This window comes from Macaca nemestrina, chromosome 7 (genome assembly GCF_043159975.1).
Source record: "Macaca nemestrina isolate mMacNem1 chromosome 7, mMacNem.hap1, whole genome shotgun sequence".
Lineage (NCBI taxonomy): Eukaryota > Metazoa > Chordata > Mammalia > Primates > Cercopithecidae > Macaca > Macaca nemestrina.
The window spans coordinates 31,086,548-31,099,333 of record NC_092131.1 but is presented as its reverse complement, the minus strand read 5'-3'; the positions used below and the strand labels follow the sequence as shown (position 1 = coordinate 31,099,333).

Sequence of the window (12,786 nt, the reverse complement as noted above, 5' to 3'; positions counted from 1 at the left end):
ATCTCGGCTCACCGCAACTTCCACCTCCCAGGTTTAAGTGATTTTCCTGCCTCAGCTTCCAAGTCGCTGGGATTACAGGCATGCACCATTATGCCCAGCTAATTTTGTGTTTTTAGTAGAGACGGGGTTTCTTCATGTTGGTCAGGCTGGTCTGGAACTCCTGAGCTCAGGTGATCCGCCCGTCTCAGCCTCCCAAAGTGCTGGGATTACAGGTGTGAGCCACCGCGCCCAGCTGCTGAATTTTCTTTTTACTAAATCAGTGAGTGGATTGCAACCCAGGTAGTGCAATGGAAGCAACCAAGTGGCTTTAAATCAATCAGATTCTCAGAGACTGATTCAGAGGCCTGGTGTGGGTTCTGGGAACCTGTTCAGGTAAGACAGAAAACCAGACCTGGTTTCAGGGCTCCCAGTGGACATGTGGGCTTGGCTGGTCTTACTGCATAGGGAGGCTGGAGGACAAAAGCACCAGTAGAGTTAGGCCTAGGAAGGAAGAGACATTTTTCCAGCGACAGATGGCCCACTGCTCAGCCCTGGCTCCAGAATGCAAAAGAGATCAGAAATAGATGCTCAGCAAGAGGCATGTGCCACCCGCATCATGTCTCATGCAGCTGCCATAGCTTTAACCAAGAAAACACACATCTTATCCCACTTTGCACAGACCCTCCTGAAGCGCAGTAGACACTAGAGGGAGGCATTGGGGGGAGCAGATGGAGGAAGAATGAAAAGCAGTCCAAAGAGTCATTCTCTCACTTGGCAAGGACAGAAGAAAGCTATACCCCAACAGTGTCAAAGCAGGCGGTTTCACTCAAGCCCTGTTCCTCCCAGGCCTCAGAGCAGTGGGAATTTACCTCAGCTAATAGAGGGAAACCACCTCAGCTAATAGAGGGAAACCTTACAACACATTTCTCAATCTAGATTTATGTCTTGAGACCCCACCCCAAAATCAAAAGCTCCTCAGTCTCTTCCTCTGCCCACCTCATTCTTCAGGCCCTCTCTCAAGGACCTAATCCCTTCAGGATCCTAAAAAAATGACCAACAATGGGGGGAAAAAAAGGTAAACCTTTATTTGGAAAAAGTTTAATAACCATTTAAAACCCCATTTCATATTCAAAACAGAAACAAGTAAGAAAGCAAGGAAAAGATAAACTATCAAGCACCTGCCCTCTGCCCTCGCTAGCCATTTTAAAGCTGCATTTCCCAGCAGAAGAGAACAGTAACGGGCCCTAGTCCTAGGAACCCATAGGGCACTGGCTTGAGACCCTTTTAGGCAGTGTCCAGGGGATGGACAGACAGAATGAATGGTGGGGTGTAGACAGACCTGGGGCTCAGACAGGCACATGCCCAGTACCCAGGAAACAAAGTTTAAAAATATACACACATAGAAAAATAAATTCCCTAGAACATAGGCATGGAAAGCTTCTAACCATGAATGCAGCAGCACAATTCAAACTGGGTCTTTGGCTTTCAAAAAAAGGAAAGAACCTTAACCCCTGGCTCACTGTCCCAAACTCAAGTCTCTTGGCCACTGTCTTCAGTCCCACTCTGAAGGTCGAGTGAGGCAAAAGCACTCAAATCTACCAGGGCCAGCAGCCACTCTGACTTAGAGAGATGTGTGGAGGGGCTGGCCCAGGATCTCCCAAGGCCACACCCCAGCAATGAAAGATTAAGGCATGCAGGTGACACAGTGTGGACTAAGGAGTCCCCTGAATAAGCCAGGGCACCTCTGTGTGAGGGGAGGGAAAGCAGAGGCAACAAGCAGCTAAAGCCTTGCTGGACAGAGCCAATCTGCAAACACTGCCACTTCAAATTCTTGGACCAGTTTTGTCCAAGGCCACCTTTCTGCTGAGGCAGTTTGGACTGAGTTGAATACCAGGGTTTTCTAGAAAGGAAATGGAAGGGAAGCGGGAGACGGGAGGTAGCAGAAAGTAAAAAGTGGTGGGAGGAGAGGAACAGAAAATTGCTTCTTAGAAGTGGAGAGGAAAAGAGAATCAGTTTAGGTCTTGAGTCCCACCTGAGGCAGCTGCAGAGTCTACCTGCTCCTTCCCCTACTGGAACTCCTACCCTTGCCCCAGTTCTGCAGACTGCAGAGTCCAGTGAAACAAGAGTTTCCTGAAGACTCTTTCTCCTCCTCATCCTTAAATAGTTTTAAACCTCATACCACTACCCTAGCCCAATGAACTCCACATAAGGGTTCAAACTTCCACCTCCCTCAGGGAAGCCTGGGGAAAGGGATGGGCCCTTGAGAAATTACACCAGGTCTGTAGGGAGCTCTGGGTTGGAGGCACAGAGCCCGCTGGGACAAGTAGCGCATCCCCCAAAATTTGCCACTCCAGGATGTGGGCCCCATTTGTTCCCAGAGCCCAGATGCCGGGCCTGCCCTGGTTGGCAGGATGAATGCCTAATGAAACACAGAGGCTAAAAGGAGAGATGGGGCCATGCCCTGCTGCTGCCTAGTCATACACAGGTACTTGGGAAGACTCTGAACCTGCTCCTAGGCCTACAGCCCCAATGTGAAAAGTGGACTGGTCAGAGGCAGGCATGGCTGTGCAGAACAGTCTCACCCCAAGAGGACACATACATGATATGCATATCTCACATGTGCATGCCTGGCAAGAGGGCTGGGCCCAGAGGTCCTGAAGGCAGGGAAAAGGTCAGGTCAGAAGGTACACCAAGAAACAGCCTGAAAGCAAATAACCAATGAAATCAATAACTCCCACAACCCTGGTAATTAAAAATCAAGGGGGAGCTCTGGATACATGGAAGGAAGGGGGAGCCCCCCTTCTGCCTCTCCCAAGGCCACTGAGTGTGTGGCACAGGATTAGGAAGAGGTTGGGGTGAGGCAAGGACCACAGGCAGAGAACGCGGCCAGGCCTGGAGAAAATCTAACCATGGGAAAGAGGGAACAAGGAGGGGGAAGGGAGGGGATGTAAGTTTCTTGGATCTAAGTTTCCAGAAGCATGGGATTTTTCCACAGTCTCTGATCCAGTGAGCTCTTCTGAAAGAGAAGCTCTCTTCCCCTGGGAGCCCCGTCATGGAGCGGTGACTTCCATCCCGAAGCTGGCTAGCAGGCAGAGGTGGTCTGAAGAGCAGAAGGGGTTGGGTAAGCCATTGGCAGCCCAGAGAATCTCTTCAGAGAGAAGGGAGAGACGACCCAGGAGCTTGAGAGTTCCATCTCGATACAGCCTGTGATCTGGAGCACAAAGCAAAAGCCAATGGGTAAAAGCAGCCACAGCCACGCTGCATGGGCAGGCAGTGGCAGAGCCCTCTGGGAACTATGCCTTCTGCAGGCTGCATCCCCTTGGCTGCCCACCGCCCCTCACCTCCTCTTGCAGCATCTGGCTGAGGAGGCCTCATTTTCTCAGAGATACTCCATAATATCATCAACGAATATAGACAGGTGAGTTCTGGGGGACTGGGGCAAGCTGGAGAGCCCACCATTACAAGATCTTTTGATTTTCCAAGAGAAGCTAGAGATCCAGGTTTTCTATATAAAATCTGATTTTTTTTTTTTTTTTAGATGGAGTCTCACTCCGTTGCCCAGACTGAAGTGCAGTGGCGGAATCTCAGCTCACTGCAACCTCCGACCCCCGGGTTCAAGCGATTCTCCTGCCTCAGCTTCCTGAGTAGCTGGGATTACAGGTGCCTGCCGCCATGCCTAGCTAATTTTTGTATTTTTAGTAGAGATGGGGTTTCACCATCTTGGCCAGGCTGGTCTTGAACTCCTGACCTCGTGATCTACCCACCTCGGCCTCCCAAAGTGCTGGGATTACAGGTGTGAGCCACTGCGCCCAGCCCATAAAATCTGAATTTTAAACATAAGCCATCAATTCAAATACTTTAAAAAAAAATTTTTTTTTTTTCTTTTTTTGGTGACAGAGTCTTGCTCTCTCGCCCAGGCTGGAGTACAGTGGTACAATCTCCCATGTTCAAGTGATTCTCCTGCCTCAACCTCCTGAGTAGCTGGAATTATAGGCACCTGCCACCATGCCTGGCTAATTTTTTTTTTTTGAGACAGAGTTTTATGCTTGTTGCCCAGGCTGGAGTGCAGTGGCGCGATCTTGGCTGACTGTAACCTCCGCCTCCCGATTTCAAGCGATTCTCCTGCCTCGCTTCCCAAGTAGCTGGGATTACAGGCACCACCACCACATCTGGCTAATTTTTTGTATTTTTAGTAGAGACAGGGTTTCATCATGTGGCTAGGCTGGTCTCACTCCTAACCTCAAGTGATCCACCCACCTTGGCCTCCCAAAGTGCTGGGATTACTGGTGTGAACCAGTAATACACGTGCCTGGCCATAACAGTAATACACATGCCTGGCGAAAAAGAAACATTCTTTACACAATACAGGCATGGGGCTGGGAGACTGCTATACTGTGCCTACTGGTATGGGGAGAGGAGACAGAAAATAAGGTCTCTAACCTAACCAAGTCCCCCACTCAGTGGCTGTCATTAAACAAATTCAACCACTTCCTAGATCTCTATTTTTACCTCTAAAATGGGGATTGGAGTGATTGTCCTACCCTCCTCTCTTTAATGCTGCAAGAGTAAAAAGAGACAAGGCAGGCAAGTGGCCTATGGGGAGAATGATAAGGATGACCTGCGCAAGGGAGGTATAAAATCTGCTCCTTTACTGGTTAAATCCCAGCAGCCCAAGACATGCTACCAAATGCCTGACCTACCATTAGCTGTTCCCAGGGACCTAGGGGTGGAGGAACCCAGGATACATCAGGCTTACCAGTTCTGTTCCCATTTTCGCAGGACTCAGCTGAGAAGAAGATGTAATCTACTGTCATTCCAAGACCCAATGGCATTGTAGTGACCTCTGGGCGGCCACGCTGGGGCAGGAAGTGGGTATATACTGAGGTCAGGTGGAGGCAGTGCTGGATGGTACCTACAGTCCTACAGGGATGAAGGGGGAAATATTAGTCAACAAAAATTACTAAATTTTCCCTAGGTCACTTTTTCTGTGGGTTTTATGAAGATTTTTTTTTAAAAGGATGATCTCAAATGACTCAATCTCAGCCAGTTCCTTCCCATGCTAACAAGGGGCTGGCAGTCTTAGCTAAAATTAGCCTAGAAACACACATTTGTACTGAAACTCCCTGACACGCCTTATCCCCCACTATCTGCTTGTTACCTGGTAAAGTATACCCAATGTACCCCTGTCTGGGGCCCAGGCCTCTTTTGTGAGGCTTTACCCTCTGAGGAAAGAGTACATAGCCTTTTCACCTGCAGGAACATGGGTGGGTCACCTCTGGCTTCTGCATACCTACATAACCCTCTATAAGCTTAGCAGATATTAGGGGAAAAAGAGCTTATCAAAAAGTGCTCCCCCAAGTCAGCCTCAGGACAACCAGTGGGAATCTCTCTCTTACACCTAGGCTAGGGCTGGATTGAAAACAGAAGAGAACTGGAGAAGGTTACCTGGAGGAGGCAGGCTCAAGCTCCGATGTGTCTTCCTCAAAGACAGACTCAGCCCAACCTGCAGGTCGCTCTGCAGAGGACCAGAGAGAAAAAGGTTTTCTCATCCACAGACAGTGAAACAGGGTCAGAACCTTTCACCCTAAAATCCCTCTGATACTTGACTGGACTGCTTCAGAAGGATCCAGGAGGAGAAAGGGAAGAGAAACAGTGAGGAGGAGAAGATGACTATAAACCAAAGTCAAAAACCTCAGAAAGCAGATGTAGGGCGTCTAACACAGCATTATCTTCTGTGGCTCCTCACCTTTGTTTTTCTTTGATTAAAAAAAAAAAAAAAAGCCATATAGTCACATGGTACAAAATCAAAATGTAGCAAAAAATATCAGTGAAGTTTCCCTCTCATTTGCCCTCCTCTGCCACTCAATTCTCTTCTCCAGAAGCCACCAATGATACCAAATTCCTGGTATATTCCTTCAAAGACTTTCTATTACATACCATCCACTGTGTGTGTCTATGTATGTATGCATACATGTATATATACATACACATTACATATATGTATACATCTATAAGCACACACATACATATTATACATACGAATGTTAAAAAAGGAAGATACAAATTACCAGTATCAGGAAAGAAAGAAGGGACATTAGTACAGATCCTACTAACATTAGCAGGATAACAAGGATCAGCAACAACACTGACAAGCCCTCAGCTAGACCAAGAAAACAGAATACTCAAATTACTAAAATCAGAAATGAAAGAGGGGCCATCACCAGCCATTTAGAAATAAAAAATAACTATAAGTGAATGCTATAAATAACTAGATACCAACAAATTGGATAACTCATATAAAATTGAAAAATTCCTAGAAAGACACAAACTATGCAAAATAACTCAAGAAAAAACAGAAAATCTGAATACGCCTATAACAAATAAAGAGACTGAATCTGTAATTTTAAAACATCCCACAAAGAAAACACCAGGCTCAATGGCTTCACTGTAGAATTCCAGCACACATTTCAAGAGGAATTCATACAAATCCTTCACAAACACTTCCAAAAAAAAAAAGAGGAGACACTTAACTCATGAGGCATTACTCTGACACCAAAACTAGATAAAATGTCACAACAAAAACTATAGACCAATATCCCTTATGAATACAGATGTAAAATTCCTCAATAAAATATCAGCAAACCAAATCCAGCAAAATATAAAATGATTATAGACTATGAACAAATAAGATTTATCCTAGGAATGTCAGCATGGTTTAACATCTGAAAATCATAGAATGTGATACGTCACAATAGAACACTTAAGTTTGAAAAAAAAAAAAAGCCACATGATTATCTGGACAGAGGAAAAACATTTGACAAAATCCAACACCCTTTCATGAGTTAAAAACACTCAAAAAACTAGGAATAGAAGAAAACTTTCTCAATCTGATAAAGAGAATCTATAAAAAACTCACAGCTAATATCATACTTAATGATGAAAGACTGAAAGCTTTACCCTTAAGATCAGAAACAAAAGGGTGTCTGTTCTCACCAGTTCTATTTGACACTGTACCAAAAGTTTTAGTCAGAGTATTTATGACAGAAAAAGAAATAAAAGGTATCCAGATTGGAGTAGAAGGAATACTATTTCTATTTGCAAGATGACATGATCTTATATAGAGAAAATCCTAAGAAATCCACTAAGAAACTATTAGAACTAATAAATGAGTTCAGCAAGATTGCAGGTACAAGATCAATACACAAAATACTTCTATACAGTAGCAATCAACAATCCAAATATGAAATAAAGAAAACAATTCCATCTACAATAGCATCAAAAAATGAAATGATTAGGAAAAATTTAATAAAAATAGTGTAGGAACACTAAAAATTACAAAACTTGGAAAGAAATTAAAGATCTAAATAAGGAAAACCAGCCCATGTTCATTGGCCATAAGACAATATTGTTAAAATGGCAATAGTTCCCTAGGCAACAGACTGAGTCCCTGTCACAGAAAGGAAAGAAAGGAAAGGGGAGAGAAGAAAAAGGAGAGGAAGGGAGAGGGGAAAAAAGGAAAGAGGAGAGGGGAGGAGAAGGAAGAGGGGAGGGGAAGGAAGAAGAGGGAGGAAAGGGGAGAGGAGGAGAAAAAGGAGGAAAAAAAAGGAAAGGAAAGGAAAGATTTGTAGATGCCTATCAAAATCCCAACTGGTTGGTTTTTGGGTTTTTTTTTTTTTTTTTTTTTTTTTTCAGAAATGGATATGATGATCCTAAATTTCATGTGGAAATGCAAGAGACCCAGAAGAGACAAAAATCATCTTAAAAACAACAAAGTCAGAGAACTTACTCATCCTTATTTCAAAAGTACAGTAATCCACCTTATCCATGGGGGATACATACCGAGACCCCCAGCAGATGCCTGAAACAATGGACAGTACCAAACCCTAAATATACTGTTTTTTCCTAAACATACCTATAATAAAGCTGACTTTATAAATTATGTACAGTAAAAGATTAACGATAACTAATAATAAAATAGAACAATTATAACAATATATTGTAATAAGGTATGTGAATGTGGTCTCTCTCTCCCTCAGAGTATCTTAATGTTTTTGAACCTCAGTTGACCATGAGTAACTGAAACCAAGGAAGGCAAAATCACTGAGAAGGTGGACTACTATATACAAAACTATTGTAACCAAGACAGTGTGGTTCTGGCATAAGGACAGACACAGACAGGAAGGGAACAGAACTGAGAGTCCAGAAAAACATACATCTATGGTCAATTGATTTTTGACAAGGGGAGAAGTGAATGGAAAGTGACTCATGGGTGTAAGGTTTCCTTTGTGGGTGATGAAAATGTTCTGAAATTAGATCATGGTGATGGTCGCACAACCCTGAATATACTAAAAGCCAATTAATTACACACTTAAAATGGGAGGATTTTATGACATGTGAATTTCATCTCAGTAAAACTGTTCAAAAAAAGGATATGGGAATGTTATGAACAACTTCATGCCAATATATTTGATAGTTTAGATGAAACGAAATACCCACTTAGGCCAGGCGCGGTGGCTCACGCCTGTAATCCCAGAACTTTGGGAGGCTGGGGCAGGCAGATCACGAGGTCAGGAGATTGAGACCATCCTGGCTAAAACGGTGAAACCCCGTCTCTACTAAAAATACAAACAATTAGCCGGGCGTGGTGGTGGGTGCCTGTAACCCCAGCTACTCGGGAGTTGAGGCAGAAGAATCACTTGAACATCGGAGGCAGAGATTGCAGTGAGCTGAGATTGTGCCACTGCACTCCAGCGTGAGCAACAGAGCGAGACTCCATCTCAAAAAAAAAAAAAAAAGAAGAAAGAAATTCCCCTTTATATGCCTTATATTCTTCCTGTTAGATTTCTATATTTTTTCTTTTTGTTGTTCTTACACAGTGTATTTTTTTCATTATATCTTTTAATAAACATGTATCTTTATAAAGGAACACTACTAAGTTCTGCACATTAATTGTGTACCCAGTTTACCTTCCAGAATTATCTCAATGCTTAATGCTGTTTTAGTTTATTCTCTTGGATTACCAGTTTTAAAACAATATCATCAGCAAGTAATAATTTACCCCCTCCTTTCCACTTTTATGCTTCTATTTTGCTATATTTCTATTTTCTACTTCTAATTCTGTTGGCTGGTATCTCCAAACACAGTTAAATCATGATAGTCTTGTCCTTGTCTTGTTCCTAACTTTAACAGGAATGCTATTAGAGTTTTTTTCTTTAATCAAGATGCTGTTTGGAGTTGAAATAAATATATTTCAATGGTGTAAGAAATTATCCATTTTTTTCTTAAGAGGGTTCATTTTAAAAGAATCTAGAATAGATGTTGAAGGTTAACAGATGTCTCTTCAACATCTATACAGAGAATGGCACAGGTTTCATATATTTTAGATTTCACACATATATAAAATTATGTTAATAGATATCTCAATATTGAACTATCCCTATATTTCTAATAAACTCCAGTTGGTCATGGTATATTACTCTTTCAATGTGCTGCTAGATTTTGTTTCCTGATCTTCCATTTAAATTTTTTTGCATCAATATTCATAGGTGGAGAACATTAGAGTCTGTAGTTTTCTCTTTCTGCGTATTTGTCAGGTGTCGGTGTCAATATTATTTCATAAAAATAACCTGGCCCCTTTCTCTGTCTGTACTTTGTAACAATTTAAATAATGGAAATATATGTTTTGAAAGGTTTGAGGACATTCCCTATCAATCTGAGCCTGGTGTTTCTGAGGGACTGTATCTCTGAGAACTTTTCCTATTATTTTTCACCCCATGGTCATTAATCTATTTAGACAATCTCCATGGGAATCAGTTTTAGTAAATTACATTTATATGCCAACCAAATTTTCCATTTCTTTTGCACTTAGTGGAGCAAAAACAACAACAAAAACCCTTGTGATTCTTGATTCCTCTGCATCTGGATGCTTGTTACTGCTCCTCTTTTCCCCCTTACATAGGTTAGCTAATGAGCTTTTTTAATTGACAGCTGTTTTTCATCCAAGCAACCAACTCTTAAGGGTTTATGAGTTCTTCCATTTTTCTGTTTTTAAAATTATTTCCATTTGAATCTTCTTTCCTTCTGCTTTCGGTTTCTTTCTTTTTTCTAATTTCTTGAACTGGGTGCCTTAATTCACTTTCATCCCTTCATATCTATTAATATCATTCTGATTCTAAATATTCTATGTAATTCTATGAATTTTTCCCTGAACACCATTTTAGCTATATCTAACAAATATAATGGTATTTTCATTATTGTTATTTTCCAGATATTCTGCAATTTCAGTTTAAATTTTCCTCTTTGATCAAAAAGTTTTTTAAATGTCCAGTTCACAGTATTTTTTTTTCTTTTTCTTTTTCTTTTTTTTTTTTTGAGCTAGGGTCTCGCTCTGTCACTCAGGCAGAGGTGTGATCACAGCTCACTGCAGCCTTGACCTTCCGGGCTCAAGCCATCCTTTCACCTTAGCCTCTGGGTGGCTGGGAGTATAGGCACATGCCACCATGCCTGGCTAATTTTTCTATTTTTTGCAGAGACAGGGTTTTGCCACATTGCACAGGCTTATTTCGAACTCCAGGACTCAAGAGAATCACTTGCTTCAGCCAGCCTCCCAAAGTTCTGGATTACAGGCGTCAGCCACTGTGCCCAGCCTCTTTTTGAATTTTAACTTACATGTTTATTGCATGTGCTTTATGATCTAATATATGATCAATTCCTAAGAATTTCCTATGAATTCTTAGAAAGAAAATGTCCTCTCTGCTGTCAATGTTCGGTGTTTGATATATATGAATCAGATTTATCATCCGACATGTTACTTAGTTATTCTATATTCTTAGTCATCTTTTATCTACCTGATCTACTGCAGACTCAGAAAGATCAATTAAAGCCTTCTACCTTTAGTTATTGTCCATTACTCCATGTTACAGCCTATGGTTTCACTTTGTGATTGTTGATGCAATGTTATTTGGAGCATAAACATTTTTAACACTAGTATCTTTGAGTTACATCCTTTATAATTACAATATGCCACACACACACACACACACACACACACACAAAGTCACAGTGACCTGCAGGATCTTAAACATGATTTCCCTAGACAGCATGTTTACCATGCAGCACTGTGAACAAACAGTACTGCTCTGGCAGTTATACAGGACTTAAGGCTTCCATCTACTCTGCTCTAGGTCACATGAGCTGCTACCTCTACATGAGCTCCAGCCCCTTCCTGGGCCCATTCAGCAACAGTAGCAGCCAAACACATGCAAGTTCCTCTACAAGTACTTGGGAAGAGGATCCTCAGTTGTATCACACAACAGCCAGTAGAGAAGCTGGATTTAGGACTTTCCCGCTCTTTTATGTTAGCTGTAGGCTTGTTAAAAAACAAACAAGCTAAAATTAACTTTTCTGCTTAGAAAACTGACCAGACAGGCCAGACACAGTGGCTCACACCTGTAATCCTAGCACTTTGGGAGGCTCAGGCGGGGGGATCACTTGAGGCCAGGATTCAAGACCAGCTTGGCCAACATGGTGAAACCCTATCTCTACTAAGACTACAAAAAGTTAGCTGGGCATGGTGGCACGCACCTGCAATCCCAGCTACTTGGGAGGCTGAGGCAGGAGAATCATTTGAGCCCAGGAGACAGAGGTTGCAGTGAGCAACAGAGTGAGACTCTGGGCACTCCAGCCTGGGCAACAGAGTGAGACCCTGTCTCAAAAAAGAAAAGAAAAGAGCCGGGCGCGGTGGCTCACGCCTGTAATCCCAGCACTTTGGGAGGCCGAGGCGGGCGGATCACAAGGTCAGGAGATCGAGACCATGGTGAAACCCCGTCTCTACTAAAAATACAAAAAAATTAGCCGGGCGCGGTTGTGGGCGCCTGTAGTCCCAGCTACTCGGGAGGCTGAGGCAGGAGAATGGCGTGAACCCGGGAGGCGGAGCTTGCAGTGAGCCGAGATCGCGCCACTGCACTCCAGCCTGGGCGACAGAGCGAGACTCCGTCTCAAAAAAAAAAAAAAAAAAAAAGAAAGAAAAGAAAACTGACCAGATAGCCTTAGCCTTTGCTGTGTGACTATGTGACCTTCTGGTCAGTTTGTTAACTAGGAGTTTATAAAAATCACCCATTAGCAATTGCCTTTTCTGTAATGTGCTAAATTGTGCACATGGTTTGCTCTTACTTGTTAAAAGACTTAAAGCTCCAAGATTCAGTGTAATGGGCCAGTGCCTAAGAGAAAGAAAACACAGTAATTCCTTTTAATGTCTGCTATGGTCTAAATGTTTGTGTCCCCACAACCAAATTCATATGTTGAAATCCTAACCCCCACAGTGATGACAGCAGGAGGTGGCACTTGGCACCTTGGGAGGTGATTAGGTCATGAGTGTGGGGTCCTCACGGATAGGATTAGTGATCTTATAAAAGATGCCCAAAAGAGACCCCTTTCCTCTTCCTCTTCCACCATTGAGAAGATGATGCTCATGAATCAGGAAGCAGGCCCTCACCAGACACCAAATTTGCCAGTGCCCTTTTTTTTTTTTTAAAGACAGGGTCTCTGTTGCCGAGGCGGGAGTGCAGTGGGGCAATCATAGCTCACTGTAACTTCAAACTTCTGGGCTCAAGTGATCCTCCCACCTCAGCCTCCTGAGTAGCTAAGGCTACAGTTGCATGCCATCATGCCCAACTCATCTTTTTGAATTTTCTGTAGAGACAGGGTCTTGCTATGTTGCTCAGACTGGTCTCAAACTCCTGGCCTCAAGTAATCCTTCCATCTCAGCCTCCCAAAGTGCTAGGATTACAGGTGTGAACCATTGTACCC

General features: G+C 43.0%; 2 protein-coding genes across 10 annotated transcripts in view; both read right to left on the bottom strand.

Moving 5' to 3' along the window:
- Window positions 1–1,039: 1,039 nt before the first annotated feature.
- On the bottom strand, window positions 1,040–2,133 carry LOC105495860 (uncharacterized). The gene has a single exon (XM_011765726.2). It carries the CDS (start codon window positions 2,131–2,133, stop codon window positions 1,510–1,512), a length of 624 nt encoding a protein of 207 aa, XP_011764028.1. The 3' UTR covers window positions 1,040–1,509.
- Window positions 1,040–12,786, bottom strand: part of LOC105495861 (angel homolog 1) — a 42,252-nt gene continuing 30,505 nt past the window's right edge. For 8 of the 9 annotated variants that reach the window (XM_011765729.3, XM_071099809.1, XM_011765730.2 and 5 more), the window contains 3 exons: window positions 5,425–5,494; window positions 4,736–4,899; window positions 2,865–3,190 (listed from right to left, as the gene is read on the bottom strand). In XM_011765729.3, coding sequence (XP_011764031.2) covers window positions 3,030–3,190; window positions 4,736–4,899; window positions 5,425–5,494 — 395 coding nt within the window. In that variant the 3' untranslated portion in view covers window positions 2,865–3,029. Of the gene's footprint in view, window positions 3,191–4,735; window positions 4,900–5,424; window positions 5,495–12,786 lie in introns of all 9 variants that reach the window. The other variant, XM_011765732.3, reaches the window with a different exon arrangement.